The sequence below is a fragment of the Bidens hawaiensis genome, unplaced genomic scaffold, assembly GCF_021521415.1.
Source record: "Bidens hawaiensis isolate Kalapana, Puna unplaced genomic scaffold, B.hawaiensis_p1.1 tig00010432_1, whole genome shotgun sequence".
NCBI lineage: Eukaryota > Viridiplantae > Streptophyta > Magnoliopsida > Asterales > Asteraceae > Bidens > Bidens hawaiensis.
This window is the reverse complement of record NW_027491794.1, coordinates 702,273-724,301: the sequence shown is the minus strand read 5'-3', so window position 1 is coordinate 724,301 and position 22,029 is coordinate 702,273. Positions and strand designations below refer to the sequence as shown.

At 37.6% G+C, this 22,029-nt stretch overlaps 1 protein-coding gene and 1 long non-coding RNA gene across 2 annotated transcripts; both read left to right on the top strand.

Moving 5' to 3' along the window:
• The first annotated feature begins 277 nt into the window (after positions 1 to 277).
• LOC143535224 (uncharacterized) lies at positions 278 to 15,286 on the top strand. Its single transcript, XM_077029539.1, has 6 exons — positions 278 to 521; positions 699 to 853; positions 938 to 1,362; positions 10,224 to 10,440; positions 10,988 to 11,270; positions 14,874 to 15,286. The coding sequence occupies exons 1-6, from the start codon at positions 278 to 280 to the stop codon at positions 15,284 to 15,286; spliced, it is 1,737 nt and encodes a 578-aa protein (XP_076885654.1).
• A 3,011-nt stretch (positions 15,287 to 18,297) lies between these two features.
• On the top strand, positions 18,298 to 19,722 carry LOC143535203 (uncharacterized). Its single transcript, XR_013135674.1, has 3 exons — positions 18,298 to 18,378; positions 18,743 to 18,826; positions 19,451 to 19,722. It is a non-coding gene; the product is annotated as an uncharacterized LOC143535203 (long non-coding RNA).
• The last annotated feature ends 2,307 nt before the right edge of the window (positions 19,723 to 22,029 follow it).

Below are 22,029 nucleotides of genomic sequence, written 5' to 3'. Positions count from 1 at the left end.
CTGCTTGCGTGAAACACCAGAAATATACGCGGGAGTATGGGCACTTTCTTGATATGTTCCGACAGTTGAAGATCAATCTCCTATTCATTGAAGCCCTCCAACACATGCCGAAGTACGTGAAGTTTCTGAGGGACCTGTTGAAGAGGAAGGATAGGTTGGGGGAGGTGTCATCGATTCCCCCATGGGAGAATGTTCGGCCGTAGTATTGAAGCGCGTACCGGAGAAGTTGTCAGATCCGGGTGTGTTTACGATTCCAGTTTTGTTTGGTAGTGATGCGATGAGCCATGCATTGGCGGATTTGGGCGCGAGTATTAATTTGATGCCGTATTCCCTATACGAGAAGTTGGAGTTAGGCGAGCTCACACCGACTCGCATGTCTTTATCGTTAGCCGATCGTTCGGTTAAGTATCCGCGAGGTATTATTGAGAACTTGCTAGTGAAGGTGGATAAGTTTGTATTGCCAGTTGATTTTGGGGTGCTCGACATGGAGGCCGACGAGAAGGTTCCCATTATTCTTGGTCGTCCGTTCTTACGAACCGCAAAGGCGCTTATCGATGTGTATGATGGGAAGATCACGCTTTGGGTTGGTGATGAGAATGTTACTTATAATGTCTCGAGGTCGATGAAGCACCCGAGTGATCAAGATGATTTCAGTGGTCCATGCTATTCGATTTATTTTATTAACTCTTTTATTGCAGGTGTGGATAAGTGTTTTGATTACATTTGTGGTATGGATCTCGTAGGAACTAATGGTTTGGTCGATTGTTATGATTTGGGTGAGGATGAGTTGTGTGAGAACGATTCGGTTTGTGATGAGTTGGCTGAGATTTCAGGGTTGCCCGAGATGATAGAGGTGAATGAGATTAGGTGTGAGAGTGAGGGAGATCCCATGGAGAAACCCTCTCCATTGGAATTGAAAGTACTCCCGTCACACTAGGAGTATGCGTATCTTGATGAGGGCTCGAACTTGCCCGTTATTGTGTCATCCAAGCTGACGAAAGAACAAAAGACGAAGTTGATAGAAGTGTTGAAGCTGCACAAGGGGGCGATTGCATGGAGATTGTCCGATATTCAAGGTATTAGTCCCGCTTATTGCACGCACCGGCTTTTAATGGAGGATGAGTACAAACCGGTGGTGCAACCACAAAGACGCCTCAATCCCAATATGCAAGAAGTGTTGAAGAAGGAGGTATTAAAGTTGATGGATGCCGGGATGATTTACCCGATTTCCGACTCGCCATGGGTGAGCCCGACCCAAGTTGTTCCGAAGAAAGGTGGTATAACCGTGGTGATAAATGAGAAGAATGAGCTAATCTCTTCGCGTACGGTTACTGGTTGGCGTGTGTGTATTGATTATCGGAGGTTGAATGATGCCACCCGGAAGGACCACTTCCCGTTGCCGTTTATTGATCAGATGTTGGAGCGGTTGGCAGGTCAGCAGTTCTATTGTTTTCTTGACGGTTTTTCGGGTTATTTTCAAATTCCATTGCACCGGAAGACCAAGAGAAGACGACTTTCACATGTCCCTATGGCACGTTTGTGTACCGTCGCATGCCGTTTGGACTATGTAACGCTCTGGCCACATTCAGCGTTGTATGGTGGCCATCTTTCAAGATATGATAGAGACGTTCATGGAGGTGGTTATGGATGATTTTTCGGTTTACGGTAATTCTTTCGATCAATGTTTGGCTAATCTTGAGAAGATGTTGAAGAGGTGTATCGAAATGAAGTTGATGCTAAATTGGGAAAAATGCCATTTTATGGTGACGGAAGGGATCGTATTGGGTCATAAGATATCGAGAGATGGTATTGAGGTGGTGTTGGGTTTCTATGGAATTTACAAACTTAGTTAACCGATTAACTAGTTATAATATATGCGGAAACGTGATAGACAAACTAAACATATGAACAACCTAGTTTATTCATTTCAAGATTACCAATAATCTATTTACTAGAAACCCGAAGCAAGGATCACATGATACGGGAACAACTAAACTATCAAAGCATATAAACACTTACAATCTTAACCCTTTAAGAGTTTAGTAGGTGGTTGAAGAAGATGATGATGAATGCAAGACTTTCAAAGGAAAACTCTCAAACCGAATATACCCCGAGCCTCCAACACGCACCGAGCTATGCTAGGGAGCTTGAACACGAAAAACCCGAGCCCTTTTTTCTTCCCTTCTTGGCCGTGAGGTAGAGAGGAAAAAGAAAAGAAGATTTTTTGTGTTTTTGATTACTTGAAAGTGTTATCCAAATTATCATCCATCACATGCATACATAGGGTAGAGTTATATCCAAGTCCACACTCCATCTCCTTTTGCATGTTGACAATTTGACCAAGTTGGTGGGGTGTGGGGCCCACCCAAAACCGGCCCCAACATATTTTATTTTTTTTTTTTGTTTATGTTATATATATATTTTATACTTTATAAAATATATAAACACCCCATCTTTTATAAACCATTTTATAAAAGAATACATAGTTAAATAATCATTCCAATAATAATTATTTGAATAAATAAATTAACCAATTAATTATTTAATACTTTCAAGTAATCATTCAGAAACCCGATTTTCTGAAAGTGTCGTGTTCTGTATTTGTCTTAAAGATCTTATCTTAACAAATACATAATTGGTGTGTGTCTAACTCGTTATTGGGTATGACCCGACTTGGATCAAACATAACTAGCCACATTAACTTAATTATGTGTCTCGGGCATACGATATTCCAACAATCTCCCACTTGCACGAGACTCATAGGAAGTTAATGCTAATGGTGAATACCGCCTAACAACAGGTCACCACCCCTAGTATGTTTGACTAAGTGCCATTCAATAACATCATCCCCTTCAAGTCCATACTTGATATGATATAGGTAAGTCTTATCATTACATCCCTTTGTTACTAGATGTCCTGTCAAATCGAAGAGACATAGATTGATCATTCTCTCATTGATTTAACTTAACAGGCCTTAGACATCTAAACTCTCAACACATAAGAGGAACAAATCCCATCTTGACTGCATACATCCTTGTTGACATCTCGTATGATATCTGAGCTCTTTCTTTTATGTCATCGTGTTACCGAAAAACAAAGAAGAGAGTCAAGTTATCAGACTTGATGAAAGGTCAGATCCAATATGCATCTCAGGTCAAAGGACACAATGATACTCGCCTTTACTCAAGGATTACTTATGATCAGTTGCACTAACTCCATGCAGTGATCCTCGAGAGCGGATCATGTCCAATATTTGTATCCCACAAATATCTATGAACCTTGGTGGCAAACCTATGCCTTATATTCATCACATGAATATCAACCAATCCGGGTTCATAATAGTCTTACCTTCATACTTGTTCCCACAAGCATGATCGACTACGGACGTTTAGAACAACATAAGTCATTCATGGATTAAACATGCAAAAATAGAACATAACTCATTTAATAATTAAAACTTAATTAATTTCATGAGATACCCATTACATTCGTTCTTAAACAAACACTAAACACGGATTAAATCCACTCACTAGAATACCGAAGTCCTAATGCACAAACATGACCCTCATGCTTTGGCCTATCGAGGAGCTTCGTGAGTGGGTCCGCAATATTTTGATCGGTATGAACTTTATGAATACATATTTTTCTCTTTTCAACTTCATCCCTTATGTAGTTGAATCTGCGCTCAATGTGCCTCGTTTTCTGATGAGCACGAGGCTCCTTGATCTGTGCAATAGCACCCTCATTGTCACAGAATATCTCTAGGGGCTCCTGAATGGAAGAGATAATCCCTAGATCCATGATGAACTTTTTCATCCATGCAGCCTCTTGGGCTGCCATTGAAGCGGCGATGTACTCAGATTCTGTAGTGGATAACGCGACAACATCTTGCTTCGAACTCTTCCAAGAGACAGCGCCTCCATTTAAGATGAAAACATATCCCGACTGTGACCGAGAATCATCTCGGTCAGTTTGGAAACTCGCATCCACGTAACCCTTTACGACGAGTTCCTCCTCACCAGACCCATATATTAAAAACATATCCTTAGTCCTTCTAAGGTATTTTAATATATTCTTGACAGCCATCCAATGACTGTCACCTGGGTTGTGCTGGTATCTACTTGTTATGCTTAAAGCATACGAGACATCCGGTCTAGTGCACATCGTTGCATACATAATAGATCCTATTGCCGAAGCATAAGGAACATGCTTCATCCTATCCTGCTCTTCCTTAGAGCTAGGACTTTGGGATGAGCTTAATACGGTTCCTCTAGGAATAGGCACCAAACCTTTCTTAGAGTTTTCCATCCTAAACCTCTTTAGGATTTTATCAATGTACGCACTTTGATTGAGTCCGATCAATTTCCTTTGTCTATCCCTATAGACCTTTATTCCCAAGATATATGTCGCTTCTCCAAGATCCTTAATTGAGAAACGACTACTTAACCACGCTTTAACGTTTTCCATACTTGGTATATCATTTCCAAATAAAAGTATATCATCGACATACAAAATAAGGAACATGATTATACTCCCACTAGCCCATTTATACACACACGCCTCATCACCGTTTTGGACGAAACCAAACGCTTTGATTTCTTCATTAAAACGATGATTCCACATCCGTGATGCTTGTTTCAACCCGTAGATTGATTTCTTTAACTTACAAACTTTATCAGGATTAGATGGATCGACAAAACCTTCAGGCTGAACCATATGGACATCTTCCTCAAGATATCCATTTAGAAAAGCGGTCTTGACATCCATTTGCCATATCTCATAATCAAAATGAGCTGCAATGGCAAACAATATCCTGATCGACTTAAGCATCGCGACTGGCGAGAAGGTTTCAGCATAATCAATCCCTTGAGTTTGCGTGAAACCTTTTGCGACAAGTCGAGCTTTGTAAGTATCTAAATTTCCATGCATATCGGTCTTCTTTTTGAAGACCCACTTACATCCAACCAGTTTGGAGTTAAGTGGACGATCAACCAATTCCCAAACTTGGTTATCGTGCATGGATTGCATCTCGGCGCTCATGGCTTCAAGCCATTTGTCACAATCAGGTTGTGACATAGCATCTTTGTAGGAGATCGGTTCATCCGAATCAATCAAGTAGCAATCATCCACAAGAAATCCATATCTCTTGGGAGGTTGACTAACCCTACTAGATCTGCGAGCAACGTGCGTATGATCAACCATTTGATCATCTTCAACATCCTCGTGTTGAAAGCTAGTATCGACCAACTGTGTATCATCCAGTGATTCTTGAACCTCTTCAAGTTCCACTCTCTTTTCACTAGGTCCTTCCATAAGGAACCTAGTTTCTAAGAAGTATCCTTTGCGTGAAACAAACACTCTTTGTTCACTAGGATCATAGAATATATATCCTATATCATCCTTTGGGTATCCTATGAAGACACACCTGATGGATCGAGCCTCAAGCTTATTTGGGGTGTCACGTTTAACATAAACTATGCATCCCCATATCCTTAAATATGAAAAGGATGGAACCTTTCCATGCCACACTTCATAGGGTATTCGATCCACCTTTTTGGTCGGGGCCATATTCAAAATACGAGCCGCTGTGAGTAGCGCATATCCCCAAAATGATGGCGGGTAGTGAGCTTCGTGCCATCATTGATCGAACCATGTCCAACAGTGTTCGATTCCTCCTCTCGGATACTCCGTTATGTTGAGGAGTTCCAGGAGGAGTGAGCTGTGAAATAATTCCACAATCTCTAAGATGACTTTGAAAGGTATCACTTAGGTATTCGCCTCCTCTATCGGAGCGGAGTACCTTGATTGTTCGGTTGAGCTGATTTTGCACTTCATTTTGAAATTCTTTGAACATTTCAAAGGCTTCATGTTTGTGTTTCATTAGATAAACATACCCATATCGACTAAAATCGTCGGTAAAGGTAATGAAGTACCTTTCACTATTCCTACTAGTTGGCTTGAAAGGTCCGCATACATCCGTATGTATGATACCTAACAAATCCTTAGCCCTTTCATTTGTACCTTTGAAAGGCTCTTTGGTCATCTTGCCTTGAATACAAGATTCACACTCATCAAACGAACCTAACTCGTTTGTTTTCAAAAGACCATTCTTTTGGAGAGTGTTTATACGATTCTTGTTTATGTGTCCAAGGCGACAATGCCAAATGTAGGAATCACTCAAACCCTTTTTGAGTCTTTTAGTAGAAGTTTGATATAATGAGCTATTTGAGGTATTATCATGAACCAATTCATAAATACCGTTGTTTGGTACAGCTTTAAAATAAAAGATACCATTAGATGACACATGCATTTCCGATCCTACAAATTTAAAGTCAAAGTTACATTGTCTAAGAAGGTGCACAGAAATAATGTTCCTAGTCAAACTAGGAGCATACAAAACATTTTTTAAAACAACTTCCAAACCACTTGGAAGTGATAAAGTGAAGTCTCCTCTAGCGACCACGTGTACTCTTGCACCGTTGCCCATGAAAAGATTCACTTCGCCCTTCTTCAAGTCTTCATTCCTTTTGAACCCCTGCAACCAATTGCAAATATGAGTTCCACATCCGGTATCCAATACCCATGTGTTAGAAGAAATAAGATTTAGCTCAACATTAATCATAAAGACATTACCCGAGGTATGCGCCGCATTCCTCTTGTCTTTTAGCTCTTTTAGGTAGACCGGGCAATTGCGTTTCCAGTGTCCGGTCTCCCCACAACCAAAACAAGGATCATCCTTATGACCCCTTGGTTCCACAACCTTTTGTTTCTTTGCCATAACCGGTGATTTGCCCTTACCCTTAAGATGCATAGGGGGACCCTTCCTTTTAGCTACCTTAGCCTTAAGATTGGGTTGAGATCGATTCTTGGATCTACCTTCATTGATTGCAAACACGGGTAAAACCCTTTTGCCCATGCTCGCCTCGGCTGTTTTAAGCATTGAGTGAAGTTCTCCAATGGTTTTGTCCCACCCGTTCATGTTATAATTTAACACGAAAGTGTCGAACCTTTTCGACAAAGAGTTAAGGATCAAATCCGTTGCTAACTCATTTGAGATGGGACAATTGAGCTTAGTGAGCCGATCAATATAACTTTTCATCTTAAGTACATAAGATGAAACTGGTTGACTATCATCCATTCTACATGCATGTAAGGCTCGAACCGTTTCGAACCTTTCCACTCTCGATTGCTTAAGGAACATTTCCTTAAGTTGAGTAATCATGTCGTACGCATTATGGTTTTCGAAATCCTTTTGGATTTCGGGAACCATAGTCGCCAACATGAGGCATGATACTTGAATGGAATCTTCCGTGAGTTTGACCCAATTCATGTATTCGACCTCAGTTCCCTCTTCCGGTTCTTCGGGGATAGGTGTTTCCAAAACATGATATAATTTTTCTTGTTTTAGAACAATCCTTAAATTTCGGAACCAATCCGAAAAGTTATTGTGGTTAAGACGGTCTTTAGCGAGAATAGATCGGAGAGATACGTTTTGGACGTTAGGGATTATGTTGTCGTCGACGTGTGCGGCCATCTGCAGAATTTTAATTAAGTTCATTTTAGTGTTTTACCTTTTAATCATTAATACCCTTTTTATATATGCAAATATAATTAATAATTAAAATCTAGAATCCAACGATAAACCCGACTCCGGTTAGGTGACCTTTTTCCCATTGTCGGTTTATCAAGGTAGTTATTCATAACAATTGCAAACCCTTTTGCAACTTCTAGAATTTATGGGACCGGTTCGAAATCATATTTCGTGTTGGCATGTTTATCCCATCAACACCTATTAGACCCCATGCTTGGGTGACCCTCTTCACATGGTTCTAATTTAAGTCGTCCTACTTGTATCAACTTGTAATATTAACATACAAACGGTTAGGTGACCTTTTTCCCATTTTATGCCAATATTACCTCAACATGTTAATTTACTCTATGCGGTTAGGTGACCTTTTTCCCACTAAGAGCTTATTAATATGTTAAGTGTTATACAAAAGGATGGTGTTCAACTTATTATCCTTAAATTTAAAAAGGGATTTTTAGTTTTAATAATTCTAGTTGTAAAACTTTAAATCATGTTCTAACATGCATTTAGTAACATGATATTTTGAAACCATTTTCAAAATTCTAATTTATAATAAAGCCATTTTATTATGGGCGTGAGACGGCTAGTTAATAAATCCATTTTATTAAACTATGTGTCACGTAATTACCGATAATTATTAGAACCCGTTTTATGCTTTGTTAATTAATTCTATGTGACGGAGTTGATATCCTAATATCTAACAACCACACAATCAAACAATCAATTAACAAGCATACACAATTATACTAGACACGAGCCACTAAGTTAGACCACACTTGTTAGCCGAAACAAGTGTGTGTCTTAGGTCCGATCCTAAGGGACACATGACACATGGATGTTGTAGCTCCCACTCGATCCCGCATCCAAATGCTTCGAGCATCTTCTTCAACCTTGTTGTGATCCATTGGGCTTGAACTTGGGCCTTAGCTTCCATAAGCTTCCACTTGGGCTCAATTGGTGGGCTTAGGTCCTTTTGGGCTTGAATCCCTTAATGGGCTTGTGAAACCCATTATCACCATACCCGGCCCAATTAGGCCCAAACTTCCAATTTTGCAATCTTCTTTAATTTTACAAAATCAAATGTCCTAATACATTTTTCTATAAAATAAAGAAATTACAAATAACCTATTTATTACATACCCATATGAATAAATAATTACAAAATTACAAAATTGCCCATAATTAATTATTACAAACCGAAACTTGAATAATTAACTACAATCACAACATCAACCACAAACAAACATCCACATTGGTCTACGGCTCGGTCTAGTATTAGCAAACATAACCCGTTATGTCATAGGAACCCGTTCCAAAACCCCTTGCCTTTATCGGGCCTAGCCCAACCCATTTGGGCTCGACCCAATAACAAGATTATGGGCCTCGGCCCAATTAAAAAACTGCTTGGGCTCGGCCCAAACAAAATTACATGGGCTCGGCCCAAATGACTTACATGGGCTCGGCCCAAATAAAACTTATGGGCCCGGCCCAATAACAAAAATGGGCTTCGGCCCAAATTTCACCCGAAATGGGCTTCGGCCCATTAGCCCGGTTTTTATATTTTTTTTTTTTTTTTTTGAACTTAGCCAAAAACGATAGCAAGATTAAATACAAAAATATCATGCATGTTAATTTTTGTATAAAATCTTTCAAGGGGAAAATAAAAACCGAGAACCCGAAGCTTAGTATCCCGTATCCCGGCTCTTGATGCCATTTGTTGGGTTTCTATGGAATTTACAAACTTAGTTAACCGATTAACTAGTTATAATATATGCGGAAACGTGATAGACAAACTAAACATATGAACAACCTAGTTTATTCATTTCAAGATTACCAATAATCTATTTACTAGAAACCCGAAGCAAGGATCACATGATACGGGAACAACTAAACTATCAAAGCATATAAACACTTACAATCTTAACCCTTTAAGAGTTTAGTAGGTGGTTGAAGAAGATGATGATGAATGCAAGACTTTCAAAGGAAAACTCTCAAACCGAATATACCCCGAGCCTCCAACACGCACCGAGCTATGCTAGGGAGCTTGAACACGAAAAACCCGAGCCCTTTTTTCTTCCCTTCTTGGCCGTGAGGTAGAGAGGAAAAAGAAAAGAAGATTTTTTGTGTTTTTGATTACTTGAAAGTGTTATCCAAATTATCATCCATCACATGCATACATAGGGTAGAGTTATATCCAAGTCCACACTCCATCTCCTTTTGCATGTTGACAATTTGACCAAGTTGGTGGGGTGTGGGGCCCACCCAAAACCGGCCCCAACATATTTTATTTTTTTTTTTTGTTTATGTTATATATATATTTTATACTTTATAAAATATATAAACACCCCATCTTTTATAAACCATTTTATAAAAGAATACATAGTTAAATAATCATTCCAATAATAATTATTTGAATAAATAAATTAACCAATTAATTATTTAATACTTTCAAGTAATCATTCAGAAACCCGATTTTCTGAAAGTGTCGTGTTCTGTATTTGTCTTAAAGATCTTATCTTAACAAATACATAATTGGTGTGTGTCTAACTCGTTATTGGGTATGACCCGACTTGGATCAAACATAACTAGCCACATTAACTTAATTATGTGTCTCGGGCATACGATATTCCAACAGGTGGATCGGGGGCAAGATTGATACTATAAGTAGGCTTCCTCCACCGACGAATGTGAAGGCGATCAGGAGTTTCTTGGGCCATGCGGGGTTTTACCGGCGATTTATCAAAGATTTCTCAAAAATTACTCGCCCAATGACCCGACTCCTCGAGAAAGACGTGCCGTTTGTGTTTGATGATGAGTGTGTGAAGGCGTTCACGTATTTGAAAGAAAAGCTCGTAAGTGCTCCCATTCTTTGTTCTCCCGATTGGATTTTGCCGTTTGAGCTCATGTGTGATGGTAGTGATTATGCGGTTGGAGCGGTTTTGGGGCAAAGGCGAGATAAGCATTTTCACCCCATCTATTATGCTAGCAAGACGTTAAATGATGCCCAAGAAAACTACACCACCACCGAGAAGGAGCTTTTAGCCGTTGTTTTCGCATTTGACAAGTTCCGCTCGTACCTCGTGCTTTCGAAGACCACCATTTTTACCGATCATGCAGCCTTGCGTTTCTCTTTCAGAAGAAAGACCCGAAGCCTCGTCTTATACGGTGGATTCTTGTACTTTCCGAGTTTGACATGAGATTGAAGATAAAATGGGTGCGGAAAACGTAGCGGCCGATCATCTATCCCGGTTAGAGGACCCGAGGAGAGAAGAGTAGCATGAGGAGGAGATTGGAGATACATTCCCTCACGAGTCGATCGATTTTATTGCGGCTGAAAAGCAAGGTATGCCATGGTTCTCTGACTTTGCTAATTATTTGGCTAATGGTTTTATCTTGGAGGGTATGACTACGCAACAAAAGAAGAATTTCTTCTGGGATGTGAAGAGGTATGTGTGGGATGACCCGTTCTTGTTCAAAATTGGTGGTGATCGGATTCTGAGGAGATGTGTGACGAAAGTGGAAGGTCGGGATATTCTCAAGCATGTTCACGAGGGGTTGACTGGAGGTCATCATGGTGCGCATGCTACCGCTCAGAAGGTGCTTGATAGTGGGTTCTATTGGCCGACAATTGTTAAACATGCTGAAGAGTTTGTGAAGCTTTGTGATGCGTGCCAAAGAACAGGTAATATTTCATCCAAGAATGAGATACCTCAAAACCCCATACAAATTCTTGAAATCTTTGATGTTTAGGGCACTGACTCATGGGACCTTTTCCCACATCGAACGGTCATAAGTATATTTTGGTGGCGATTGATTATGTGTCGAAGTGGGTGGAAGCCCAAGCATTGGCCACAAATGATGCACGAGTCGTTGTGAAGTTCCTTAAGAAGTTGTTTACTCGTTTCGGTACTCCGAGAGCTATAATTAGTGATCGGGGAACTCATTTTTGTAATACCGTCATGGAGAAAGCGTTAGCTCGTTATGGAGTTACTCATCGTACCTATACTGCTTATCACCCTCAAACGAATGGTCAAGTCGAGAATGAAAATCGAGGGGTGAAGAGGATTTTGGAGAAGACGATTGGGGTTAGTCGGAAGGATTGGTCGGAGAAGTTAGATGATGCGTTGTGGGCATTCAGAACAGCGTACAAGACTCCATTGGGTACTACACCGTTTATGCTTGTTTATGGTAAGTCTTGTCATCTTCCGGTTGAGTTGGAGCATCGTGCTTATGTGACATTTGAGCCAAAACAAGGTACACCTCAGTACGTATTTACCGATTAAGCAAATAAACATTTTTTGTGTAACAAACGAATGATTAACCGAACGGGTCGGGTTAAGACCCAGAAATCCCGGGGGGGCTATCTATAAGTGTTATATGTTTAATATAAGCTAAAATATTAGTAATATGGCCTTAGTTCGATAGCAAACAAGTTAAACGAAAACATGCTCGTTTAACTACCCGCTATAGATTTAAACGCGAAAGATAGTTACAAACCAAGCATTGTATCATCCGTTAAGCCGAAAAATACTTACCAAACACTTATTTGAAATGTTTTAAGTGATCCGTGAAAATATTTTCGATTTTTACAAACATATAGTATGTTTTTATAAATTTACACAAAACTAGCCGAAAAACACTCGTTTTCGTACTGTTTGACGCACCCGATAAGTTTTTCGCGCCAAAAACCGAACCCGAACCAAATTTGGACTGGGCTTTTCGTTTTTGGGCCTTTAGAATCAGTTATTTGGGCCAAAATGAGCCCAAGAGGGCCCATACAACCTTGCGGCCGCAATATTGGAACCCCCCCCTTTTGATTCTTTCACATATAAACTAGTTCAAGGATATTTTTGCACATTCATCCACAAGCAAATTCTGGAAAAACCTTTCTTCATCAGGAAACTTTGTAAACCCTAAGGTAAACAACTTAAATAAGCTACTTTTATACTTGTTTAACATTGATTTATACCAAATAAACATAGTTCGATTGCCAAAAATCATTCCTAACCATGTAAAAATCCTAAAAATGATTCATAAACATGTTTTGATTATACACATGGCAAGGAACCTGGTTTGATAGTTTTCTTGGCCATAAACACGGATTAAAGGGTTGAAACGGCATTTTTACGGTTCAAAAGTTCGTTTTTGTGCACTAGCCGAAACCCTAAGTTAAAGGGCTGTTCTATTGATGAAACTTGATTGGTTTGTGATATATGACTTGTATCTAGCCTACATAGGAGCACAAGAGCTTGAAAATTTGATTAGAAAGGCGGAATCGAACCAAAACCGCTAAGGTAATGCCGAAACACTCGCTTACGGGCTGTTTAGGTTAAGGTTATTATGTGCATAATATTAGGCCTTGAAATATTTCAAAGACATCAGGGACCATGTCATTGAGTCCCTGTTCAAATTTGGTAATTTTTCGACCATCCGAGAATATTTGGCGAATTTATTACCGAATTGGGACGTTTATTTGGGAAATATAGCTAAAACACTTCAAAAATTATGAAATTTTTCTGAGAACTCAGATTTGATGTATTTTGATCACATATGAATTTTGGGATCAATTGGAGAAGTCTAAAGGTGTTTTGTGCATATGCGTTCGTGTGAATTTTTATAACTGAATTTGGGCCGAAAAGAATATTGCATGAGCTTTTTACATTCTGGAAATGATATAGGTTGTTTTGGGACATAATTTGAGTATTCAGGAATTTTTGTGGAATTTTTGGAAATTATTTGGGATAAACGGACGATTTTCAGGCGAAATATAGCTGATAAAATGAATTTTTATAAAATAATAAATCAGTAAATAATTCCAGAAGTATTTTAATAAAAATCTACATATTTTAATTGATAAGTGGCTAAATTTTCATAATTTAATGATTAACGGTTAATTAATTATGCTAATTTGAAGATTAAACAAATTTAGTTTTTATAAAAACCAGCAAGTTCGCGACTAACGAAACTGCGGGAATATCAAAACACCAAGAGTGATTAAAAATCATATTTTTGGATTAATGAAGTAAAAACAAACTTTTCTATGATAAACCTGGACAATCCGGATAGACTGTGCGCGTTTCTTCTTAAATCAAACTGAATAAACGGAAACGGGCACCGTGGCTAATCCGGTACCCCAGTATGTGATCCTTCTTTATAATTTAATCATTTTATTAACCAATACATTTACCCAAGCTTATTTTCCCATAACTGTTTTCTAAACACGTAAACAAACAACTTGGCCCAGCTGGGAAAACGGGAATCTGAGCCAAGTTCGGTTTTAGGTATTAGACAGTGAACAACATCACAACCTAAGCCTATTGCCACTTTCTGGGCGTTCCAGCTATACCCAGATTAGTTATACTGCCCAGTTTAGTATTGAGATTATAATAATATTAATATTATTATAATATTGATTATAGGAAACCGTGATTGCGATTTATACAAACCTTGAACCGACGTGCTACTGATTATCTACTAAACAGTGAGTTTAATGACCCCACTTTTAAATTGCTTTTACGAACTTTTGGGGTGAAAAAAATGTTGATACATATCTATATATATTCTGAACTGTTTGATGATGGGAATTATCTAAGTGCTAACACATGAAAGTCCCCACTAACACAGTGATTAACTTCTAGCCGGTGGCTTGTGAATAGTACTATTGGTTTGACAAACCCAGGCGGGGCCAACACGGTTTGCTGAGACATTATCCCGTTTGCACATGTCCATATTTTTACGAACCAGCTATGTAGTGATAGACATAGCTACTTGGGGCATAATGTGGGCGGAAGGGGAGCCACAGTGGTTGATTGAGCGTGGGAAATGGAGGCACGCAGCACGAACAGTCCAGGCTTCACTGTAGCCTAGCATAATTATATCACATATATCAACACATACACATATACTTACATGCGTATATACAAATTATGTCTTATGATTACGCATATTTATTTTCTTGAAACTCGTGAAACTCACCAACTCTAGTAGTTGACCCATTTTAAACGTGCTTTTCAGGTGTGATACCGAAGTTGGAAAATCTGTGAATTTGTACTATCTGTTACCAAACGTGATCGATGCGGTGTGAATAGACGCAGACTTACTAGTACGAATAGAATAACTTACAAGTATATTTTGTTGTAACACCCGGTTTTTAATCAAAGATAGATCACTGTAATATAATGTAAATTAGTTGTAATGTTTCTTTATAAACAATGATGTTGATACCAGAGGTGTCTGTTACATTCCCGTTTTACGCTTTCGCATTGTGCTAGTCGGGGTGTGACAGCTTATTGGGCGTTGAAGACGATGAATGTCGATCTTACCGAAGTTGCGAGGAAAAGATATTTTCAGATTCATGAGTTGGAAGAGCTTCGGGATGCAGCATATTGCCGATCGTTGAACATCAAAGAAATAACAAAAGTGTTACATGATCGGCGTTTGAAAGGCAGAAAGGAGTTCAAGAAAGGCGATAAGGTACTTTTATTTAACTCTCGTTTGAAGTTGTTTGCAGGAAAGTTGAAATCGAAGTGGTCGGGACTGTATTTGGTGAAAGAAGTTTTCCCGTATGGAGTGGTGGAGTTAGAGAACCCGGATAATAGAACGTCTTGGAAGGTGAATGGTCATCACTTAAAGCACTATCTTGGAGGACCGGAGGAATCATTCGAGATGGAGGAAACTCCTCTCGATCCGTCGCACTGATTTGTCACATGTGGTTTTTGAGTGAAAACTCAAGTGTAGAGTTTGTACAGTTTTTTCTATCTTTTTATTTCTATTTTATTTTTATTTTTCCTTGAGTCATTAACGTAGTTTTTTGTAGTTTTTATTTGTTTTTAAGTTTTGAAAGTTTTGAAGGAAGAAAGTGTGAGATAGAAGACCCCCCTAAAGTATAATGCAACATTCAAGTGTGGGGATGGAGCAGCAGAACTCGTATATTTTTCTTATTATTTATTTGTTGCTTTTATGTTTGGTTGGTTAATCCGGTTCCATACTTAGAAAGATTAATATCTATTAGGTCAATAAGATGAATTTTTAGATATTGTTTGTATCGTTGACACTTCCGTTCGTGTACGAGAAAAAGGAGCTACTGGTTGTTGAGCACGTTCGGGGATTGAGGGCATTTTTTGAAGACTTAAGCGTCATACTCAATGTGCATACTACCAGCTAAGTCTTTTCCTTTTTACTTTGTTTTTAGTTTTTATATTTTCTAGCTTTGTTTTATTCTTATTTGTTTTTGATTTTTTAGGTTTTGTTTTGTTTTTTTTTTAAATTTTGAGTCGTGTTTCCGTTCCTGCATTGAGGACAATGAAAATTTTAAGTGTGGGGATAAAAACACATGTTTTTAACTTGTTTTGTCTTATCTATAATTAAAAAAAAATAAAATAAAATAAAATAAAAGTTTTGAAAAATGTCCTTTGAATTTGTTTCTTTTTGCTTATAAATGGGAGATGAGGATACTTATCGGGAATCAGTTTTTCAAACTACTAATAATAAGATATAATTAAAGAACACACACTAAACTTGGGATGTGTAGGTAGGCTCAGCCTTGAGAATGAAAGGGCAGTTTGATAGTTGGTTTTTATCAATAAATATGATTCTTAGTGGGAAACATGTTGAGTCTGTATAAAATACGAGATGAAAAGTCGGCCATACTCAAGCCTCATTTTTAGTTTGATTGTAGAAATTATGAATTTTAAAGAAATATGAATACGCTATCATACGATGCTTGGGTAGGTTTAAACGTTAAAGTATACCGTGTAGCCGGTGATATAAACTTAAAACTTGCACTTGTAGTTTTAGTGTTTAACACTTCATAGGCGTATGGTTTTATAGCCTTAAATCCTGTATTGATGGGATGCATCGGGTTCGGAAACCACGGGTCTTTTTACGGTTGTTCATCTGGGTATCTTCGGATATTTAAATAATAAGAGCTTTTAAGCATAAACCCGGAGTTTACTGCCATTACACTCACTTACATCAATTACAGTGAAGTAAAATCTTGATGATCCAGTGATCATCCCGCTGTTAATCATACGTGGTCCTCTTACTTGTGTCCCATACCATTAAGAACAGGATCAACTAGAGACACGACGTATGTAAACTGACAGATAGAAACTTGTAAAATCACGTGTGGTAATGGGTCCGGGGTATTGCTTGATAACGGGGTTATGTCATGTAGTGGGGAACACTTGCTAGTCAGTTGAATAATTGAACCTTAATCGTATCTAATGGATACTTGGTATACTTTGATGTTTAAATTTAGGTGGATAAACAATATCCTTGATCGTCTTAGCTATTTATGAAAAAGGTGCAACAATTTTTTAATCTGCTATTATGAGGTTTAAGTCAAGTTGGGGTGGTTTCAACCGGTAAAATCTAAAATAAAGCGGGTCTTGACTATGGGTTCCACTAGATTGTATACAAAATAATAATAATAGTTGGATCTTACTTGTCCCGGTAAAGACAAAGGCATGGGTTTAGGTGGACAACAATATCGGTGATCGCAGTTTTTGCGTTGTTCTAAAAATTTTAAGATAATCTATATGTTTGTTAGACTGTATTTCTCCGATTCTGATCCCGTTGCAATGAGACTTTTTCAGAGACGAAAAAAGGTTAAGTGTGGGGATATTTGATATAACGTTTATTATACATTAATCCCGTGTACATTTTATTAAATATTTTATTAATTTAGTTTGGTTTCTCATAAGATTTGTATACTACTAACATGGTTTTACGTTTTAGGTTTCGGGTTTTAATTCCGGTGAAAAGAGAGCGAAAAACGAGCAAAAACAAGTCTAACCGGAGAACCGACGCGTCAGGAAACGAACCGGACCGAACCAGGAGTGAACCGGACCAGACAAGTGGACCAGCCTAATTCAAACTTAATGGTACTGAAAACTATTCTATGTGGGCTAATGCTATGAAACTAGCACTTCAAGTTAAAAATAAGCTAGGATTTGTTACTGGTACTTGTGAACGGCCTACTGATAATGAGGTTCTCATGAGTCAGTGGGATAGGCGTAACTCAATCGTTTTAACTTGGATTTTAAATTCTATTTATGAAGAGTTGTATGTTGGGCAAGTGTATTCACAACTTGCCTCTGAGGTTTGGACAGAACTGAGGGAGACTTATGAAAAAATTGATGGTTCGGTAATTTTCAACAATTTTCAAAAAATAAACTAATTAAAACAAAATGGAGACACGGTTTCTGAGTATTATCACAAACTAAATACTTTATGGAAACAATTAGATGCTATGGTACAGTTGCCCTCGTGTTCTTGTCAAGCCTCAAAAGGCTTTAATGATTTTAACACATTAATAAAATTGTTGCAATTTCTCATGGGTCTAGATGATTTTTACCAAACTGTTAGAACTACGTTGCTGACACGTGAATCACTACCTTCTGTTAAGACTGCATTTTCAATAATATCTAGAGAAGAATCACATAGGAATTCAAATGCTAGTTCTAAAATTCTAAGTTCAAACGTTGGTTTTGTTTCTAAGGCAAGTCAGTTTGTTGATAATAAAAAGAAGTTTAATCAACCTTATCGTGGACCTAATCCCAACTTAAAATGCACACATTGTAATAGGATAGGTCATACTGTGGAAAGATGTTTTGAGATTGTAGGTTATCCTCAAGGTTCTAGACCTAAGGGTAATCCAAAGTTTGCCAATTCTAATAGTTCATCTTCTAATTCCACTGCTTGTTCTTTTACCCCTGATCAAGTGACTAAGTTGTTAGGTCTATTAAACGAAAAAAATGGAGATGGACAACTAGGTGCTAATGTAGGAGGTAAATCTATGTGTTTTTCTTCTACTTCTTTAATGAAAAATAACGTGTTCTGCTTTAATAGTAATCATAATCCATCTACACACACTAGATGGGTTATAGATTCTGGGGCTAACCAACATATGGTTATGAGTGACAAAGGATTTTTAATCCTATAGATGTTTCTGATTTCAACATAAGTGTAAAACATCCAAATGGTTCTAATGCTATTGTAACTAAAATAGGTTGTTTTAAACTAAATGATGAAGTCACCTTAACTGACGTGTTTGTTTTTCCAGATTATTATGTGAATCTCTTATCTGTTTACAAACTTGCTAGTGATAATAAATTGTCTGTGACGTTTAATGAAAATAATTGTTATATTCAGGACTCTCTCACAAAGAGAACCCTGGTGACTGGTAGTCAACTAGATGGCTTATATCTATGTGGTGTTAATACTAATATGGTGAAGGTGTGTTTTACTAGTTGTGATCAATTAAATTTGTGGCATTCTAGATTAGGTCATCCTGCTAGTCAGGTGTTATCTGTTCTAAAAGATGATTTAAATGTCAAAATAATAAATGACTCATTACCATGTGATGTGTGTCATAAGGCCAAACAACATCGTGAACCATTTCCATTAAGTGACCATGTGTCATTAAAGGTTGGAGAGTTGGTTCATCTTGATGTTTGGGGTCCTTATAAACTTAAGAGTAAAGAAGGTTTTAGATACTTTTTAACAGTTGTCGATGATTTCTCTAGGGCTGTTTGGATTTATCTATTAAAAGATAAAAGTGAGGTTTTTTGTAGTGTGGAAACTTTCGTTAACATGTTAAAAAATCAATTCAACACTACTGTTAAAAGTTTTTCGTAGTGATAATAGAACTGAATTTGTAAATCATTGGGTGCAAGAATATTTTAGAATCAATGGTATTCAACACCAAACTTCTTGTACTCATGCACCTCAACAAAATGGTATAGTAGAAAGAAAACATCGGCATTTGTTAAATGTAGCTAGGGCTCTTCTGTTTGAAGGGGGAGTTCCCCTAAGTTTTTGGTCAAAGTGTGTTTTAACTGCTACTTATTTGATAAACAGGACTCCCTCTTCGGTTTTGAATGGTAGGTCTCCGTATGAGCAGTTATTTGGATTTAAACCCTCCTTGAAACATTTAAAAAGTTTTGGTTGTCTTTGTTACTATACTATATTAAATAATAATAACAAGTTTAATAGTCGTGCCAATAAAAGTGTGTTTTTAGGATATTCTTTCAATAAAAAGGGTTATAAATTGTGAGATATTGATTTAAAACAAGTTGTTTTTTCTAGGGATGTGAAATTTTATGAGTCGGTTTTTCCTTTTAAAGATAGCTCGTCACTACAAGATTTTGAAACTGTTTTTGACAAAACTATAAACAATTAATCTAAATTTTTTTTATTTGTATTGTGATATTGACAACCAAAGTATTTTTAATAGAAGTCCCAATGATGAAGGAGGGAGTGTTTCATATGACATGTCAGTTGATCAGCCTCCTAGTGAAAATTCAGGTGTTGAAAGGAGGGCTGGCGATCAGCAACCTTCAAACACTATCGGATCTACTAGTGAGGTGGGTCCTACTAGTTCAAATGATGAAACAAACCCAACTGAGGGCACAAATCTGAAAGTCCCTTCGGATCCTATAAATATGAGGAGATCTACGAGGAGTTCTAATTTACCGAAAAGATTAGATGATTTTATTGTTGAAGGAAAGGTCAAGTATGGTCTAGAAAATGTGTTAAACTACTCTAACTTATCCAAAGAAAATTTTTGTTTTATCTCTGTTTTAAATAAAAGTGTTGAACCTAAACATTTTAGAGAAGCTGTAACTGATAATAATTGGGTTGTTGCTATGTATGAAGAGATGAGTGCTTTGCATAGGAATAATACTTGGATTTAGTTGATTTACCTAGTGGGAGGAAACCTATCGGGTGCAAGTGGGTATATAAAATAAAATATAAATCCACTGGAGAAATAGAGAGATATAAGGTTAGGTTAGTTGCTAAGGGTTTTAATCAAACGGAAGGTGTTGATTTTGATGAAACCTTTTCTCCAGTAGTTAAAATGACTATTGTTAGATGTGTTATTTGTTTAGCTGCACAAAATGAGTGGCCTTTGTTTCAATTAGATATTAATAATGCGTTCCTCTATGGAGACTTATATGAGGATGTATACATGACTCTACCTGAGGGATATTTCTCAAAGAATGAAACTAAAGTGTGTAAATTAAATAAATCCTTGTATGGCCTAAAACAGGCACCAAGGATGTGGAATGAGAAACTTGTTGGCGTGTTATTAAGTATAGGTTTTATTCAAAGTTATAATGACTATTCTCTTTTTATCAAAAATGACAAAGATGTGTTTGTTGTCCTGTTAGTCTATGTAGATAACATAGTTTTGACTGGTAATTGTCCAAGTGAAATTGACAAAGTGAAAAGTTTGTTGAAAACCAAATTTCTTATTAAAGATTTAGGTTTTTTGAAATATTTGTTAGGAATAGAAGTTCTAAAAACCGAGAAAGGTTACTGTCTTTCTCAAAGAAAATATTGTTTAGATTTACTAAAAGAATTTGGCTTAACAGCGTGTAAGCCTGCTAATGTTCCAATTGTACAAAGTTATGTTATTAATGCTTTAAGTAAGAAAAGTGAAACTCCTTTGCAAAACATCACAAAATATCAAAAATTAATTGGGAAATTAATTTACTTGTCTCACACATGCCCAGATATTTCTTACTCTGTGCAACATTTAAGTCAGTTTATGCATAATCCAACAGATGTTCATTTGAATCTTGCATTGAAACTAATAAGATATCTAAAGAAATCTCCTGGTGCGGGTGTATTGATAAGCAAAACTGGTGGGCTAAATCCGGTTGCATACTCTGATTCTGACTGGCCAAGTGTTTGGTCAGTCGGAGGTCAGTGACTGGTTATTGCGTTATGCTTAGATCTTCCTTAGTGGCTTGGAAGAGTAAGAAGCAGCCTGTGGTTTCAAGGTCTTCAGCCGATGCTGAATATCGGGCCATGTGTGATGTGTCTGGTGAAGTGACTTGGGTGGTAAAGTTGTTAAGGGAGTTAAAAGTAGATGTGTCTTTACCGGTACATTTGTATTGTGACAATTCAGCTGCAATATCTATTGCAGGAAATCCAGTATTTCACGATCGAACTAAACATTTTGAAGTGGACTTGTTTTACTTACGTGAAAAAATTGCTGCTGGTTTAGTTAAAGTGGTGCAAACCAAATCAAATGATCAATTAGTTGATATATTCACGAAAGGTTTGTTTTCGACTCAACTCTCTGTTATTTGTGAAAAAGGTTTAATAGATTGTTTTAAATATTGAATTGAGGGGGAGTGTTAGAAATGTCTTATTTTTTGTATCAATTCAGTATTTTCTAATATGTTTTTATTTTTTATGTGAGGTTAAATGGGCTTGTTTTACATTTGGTTACAAAAGGCCCGCTTGGGTGTGCTTTGGGCTGGATGGAGTCCAAGACGGTGTGGTTATTATAAATCCAAGAAAGAAGCTGGTTGTTTTAGTGGTTCGATATATTTTCCTTCTGGTTCTCTGTTTTCTCTCTCAATCTTACAGATCTAGGTCTGAGGTTTGTTCAGGTTATTTTCATTCTTGGGAGTTCGTTAGATCAT

Bases quoted from the DNA above. Each gene is read 5' to 3' on its own strand.
- LOC143535224 (XM_077029539.1), top strand. From the start codon at position 278: ATGAGCCATGCATTGGCGGATTTGGGCGCGAGTATTAATTTGATGCCG. The intron at 522-698 runs GTCCGTTCTTAC...CTTTTATTGCAG, and splicing joins GGTTCCCATTATTCTTGGTC to GTGTGGATAAGTGTTTTGAT. The intron at 10,441-10,987 runs GTAAGTGCTCCC...TTTATCTTGGAG, and splicing joins CGTATTTGAAAGAAAAGCTC to GGTATGACTACGCAACAAAA.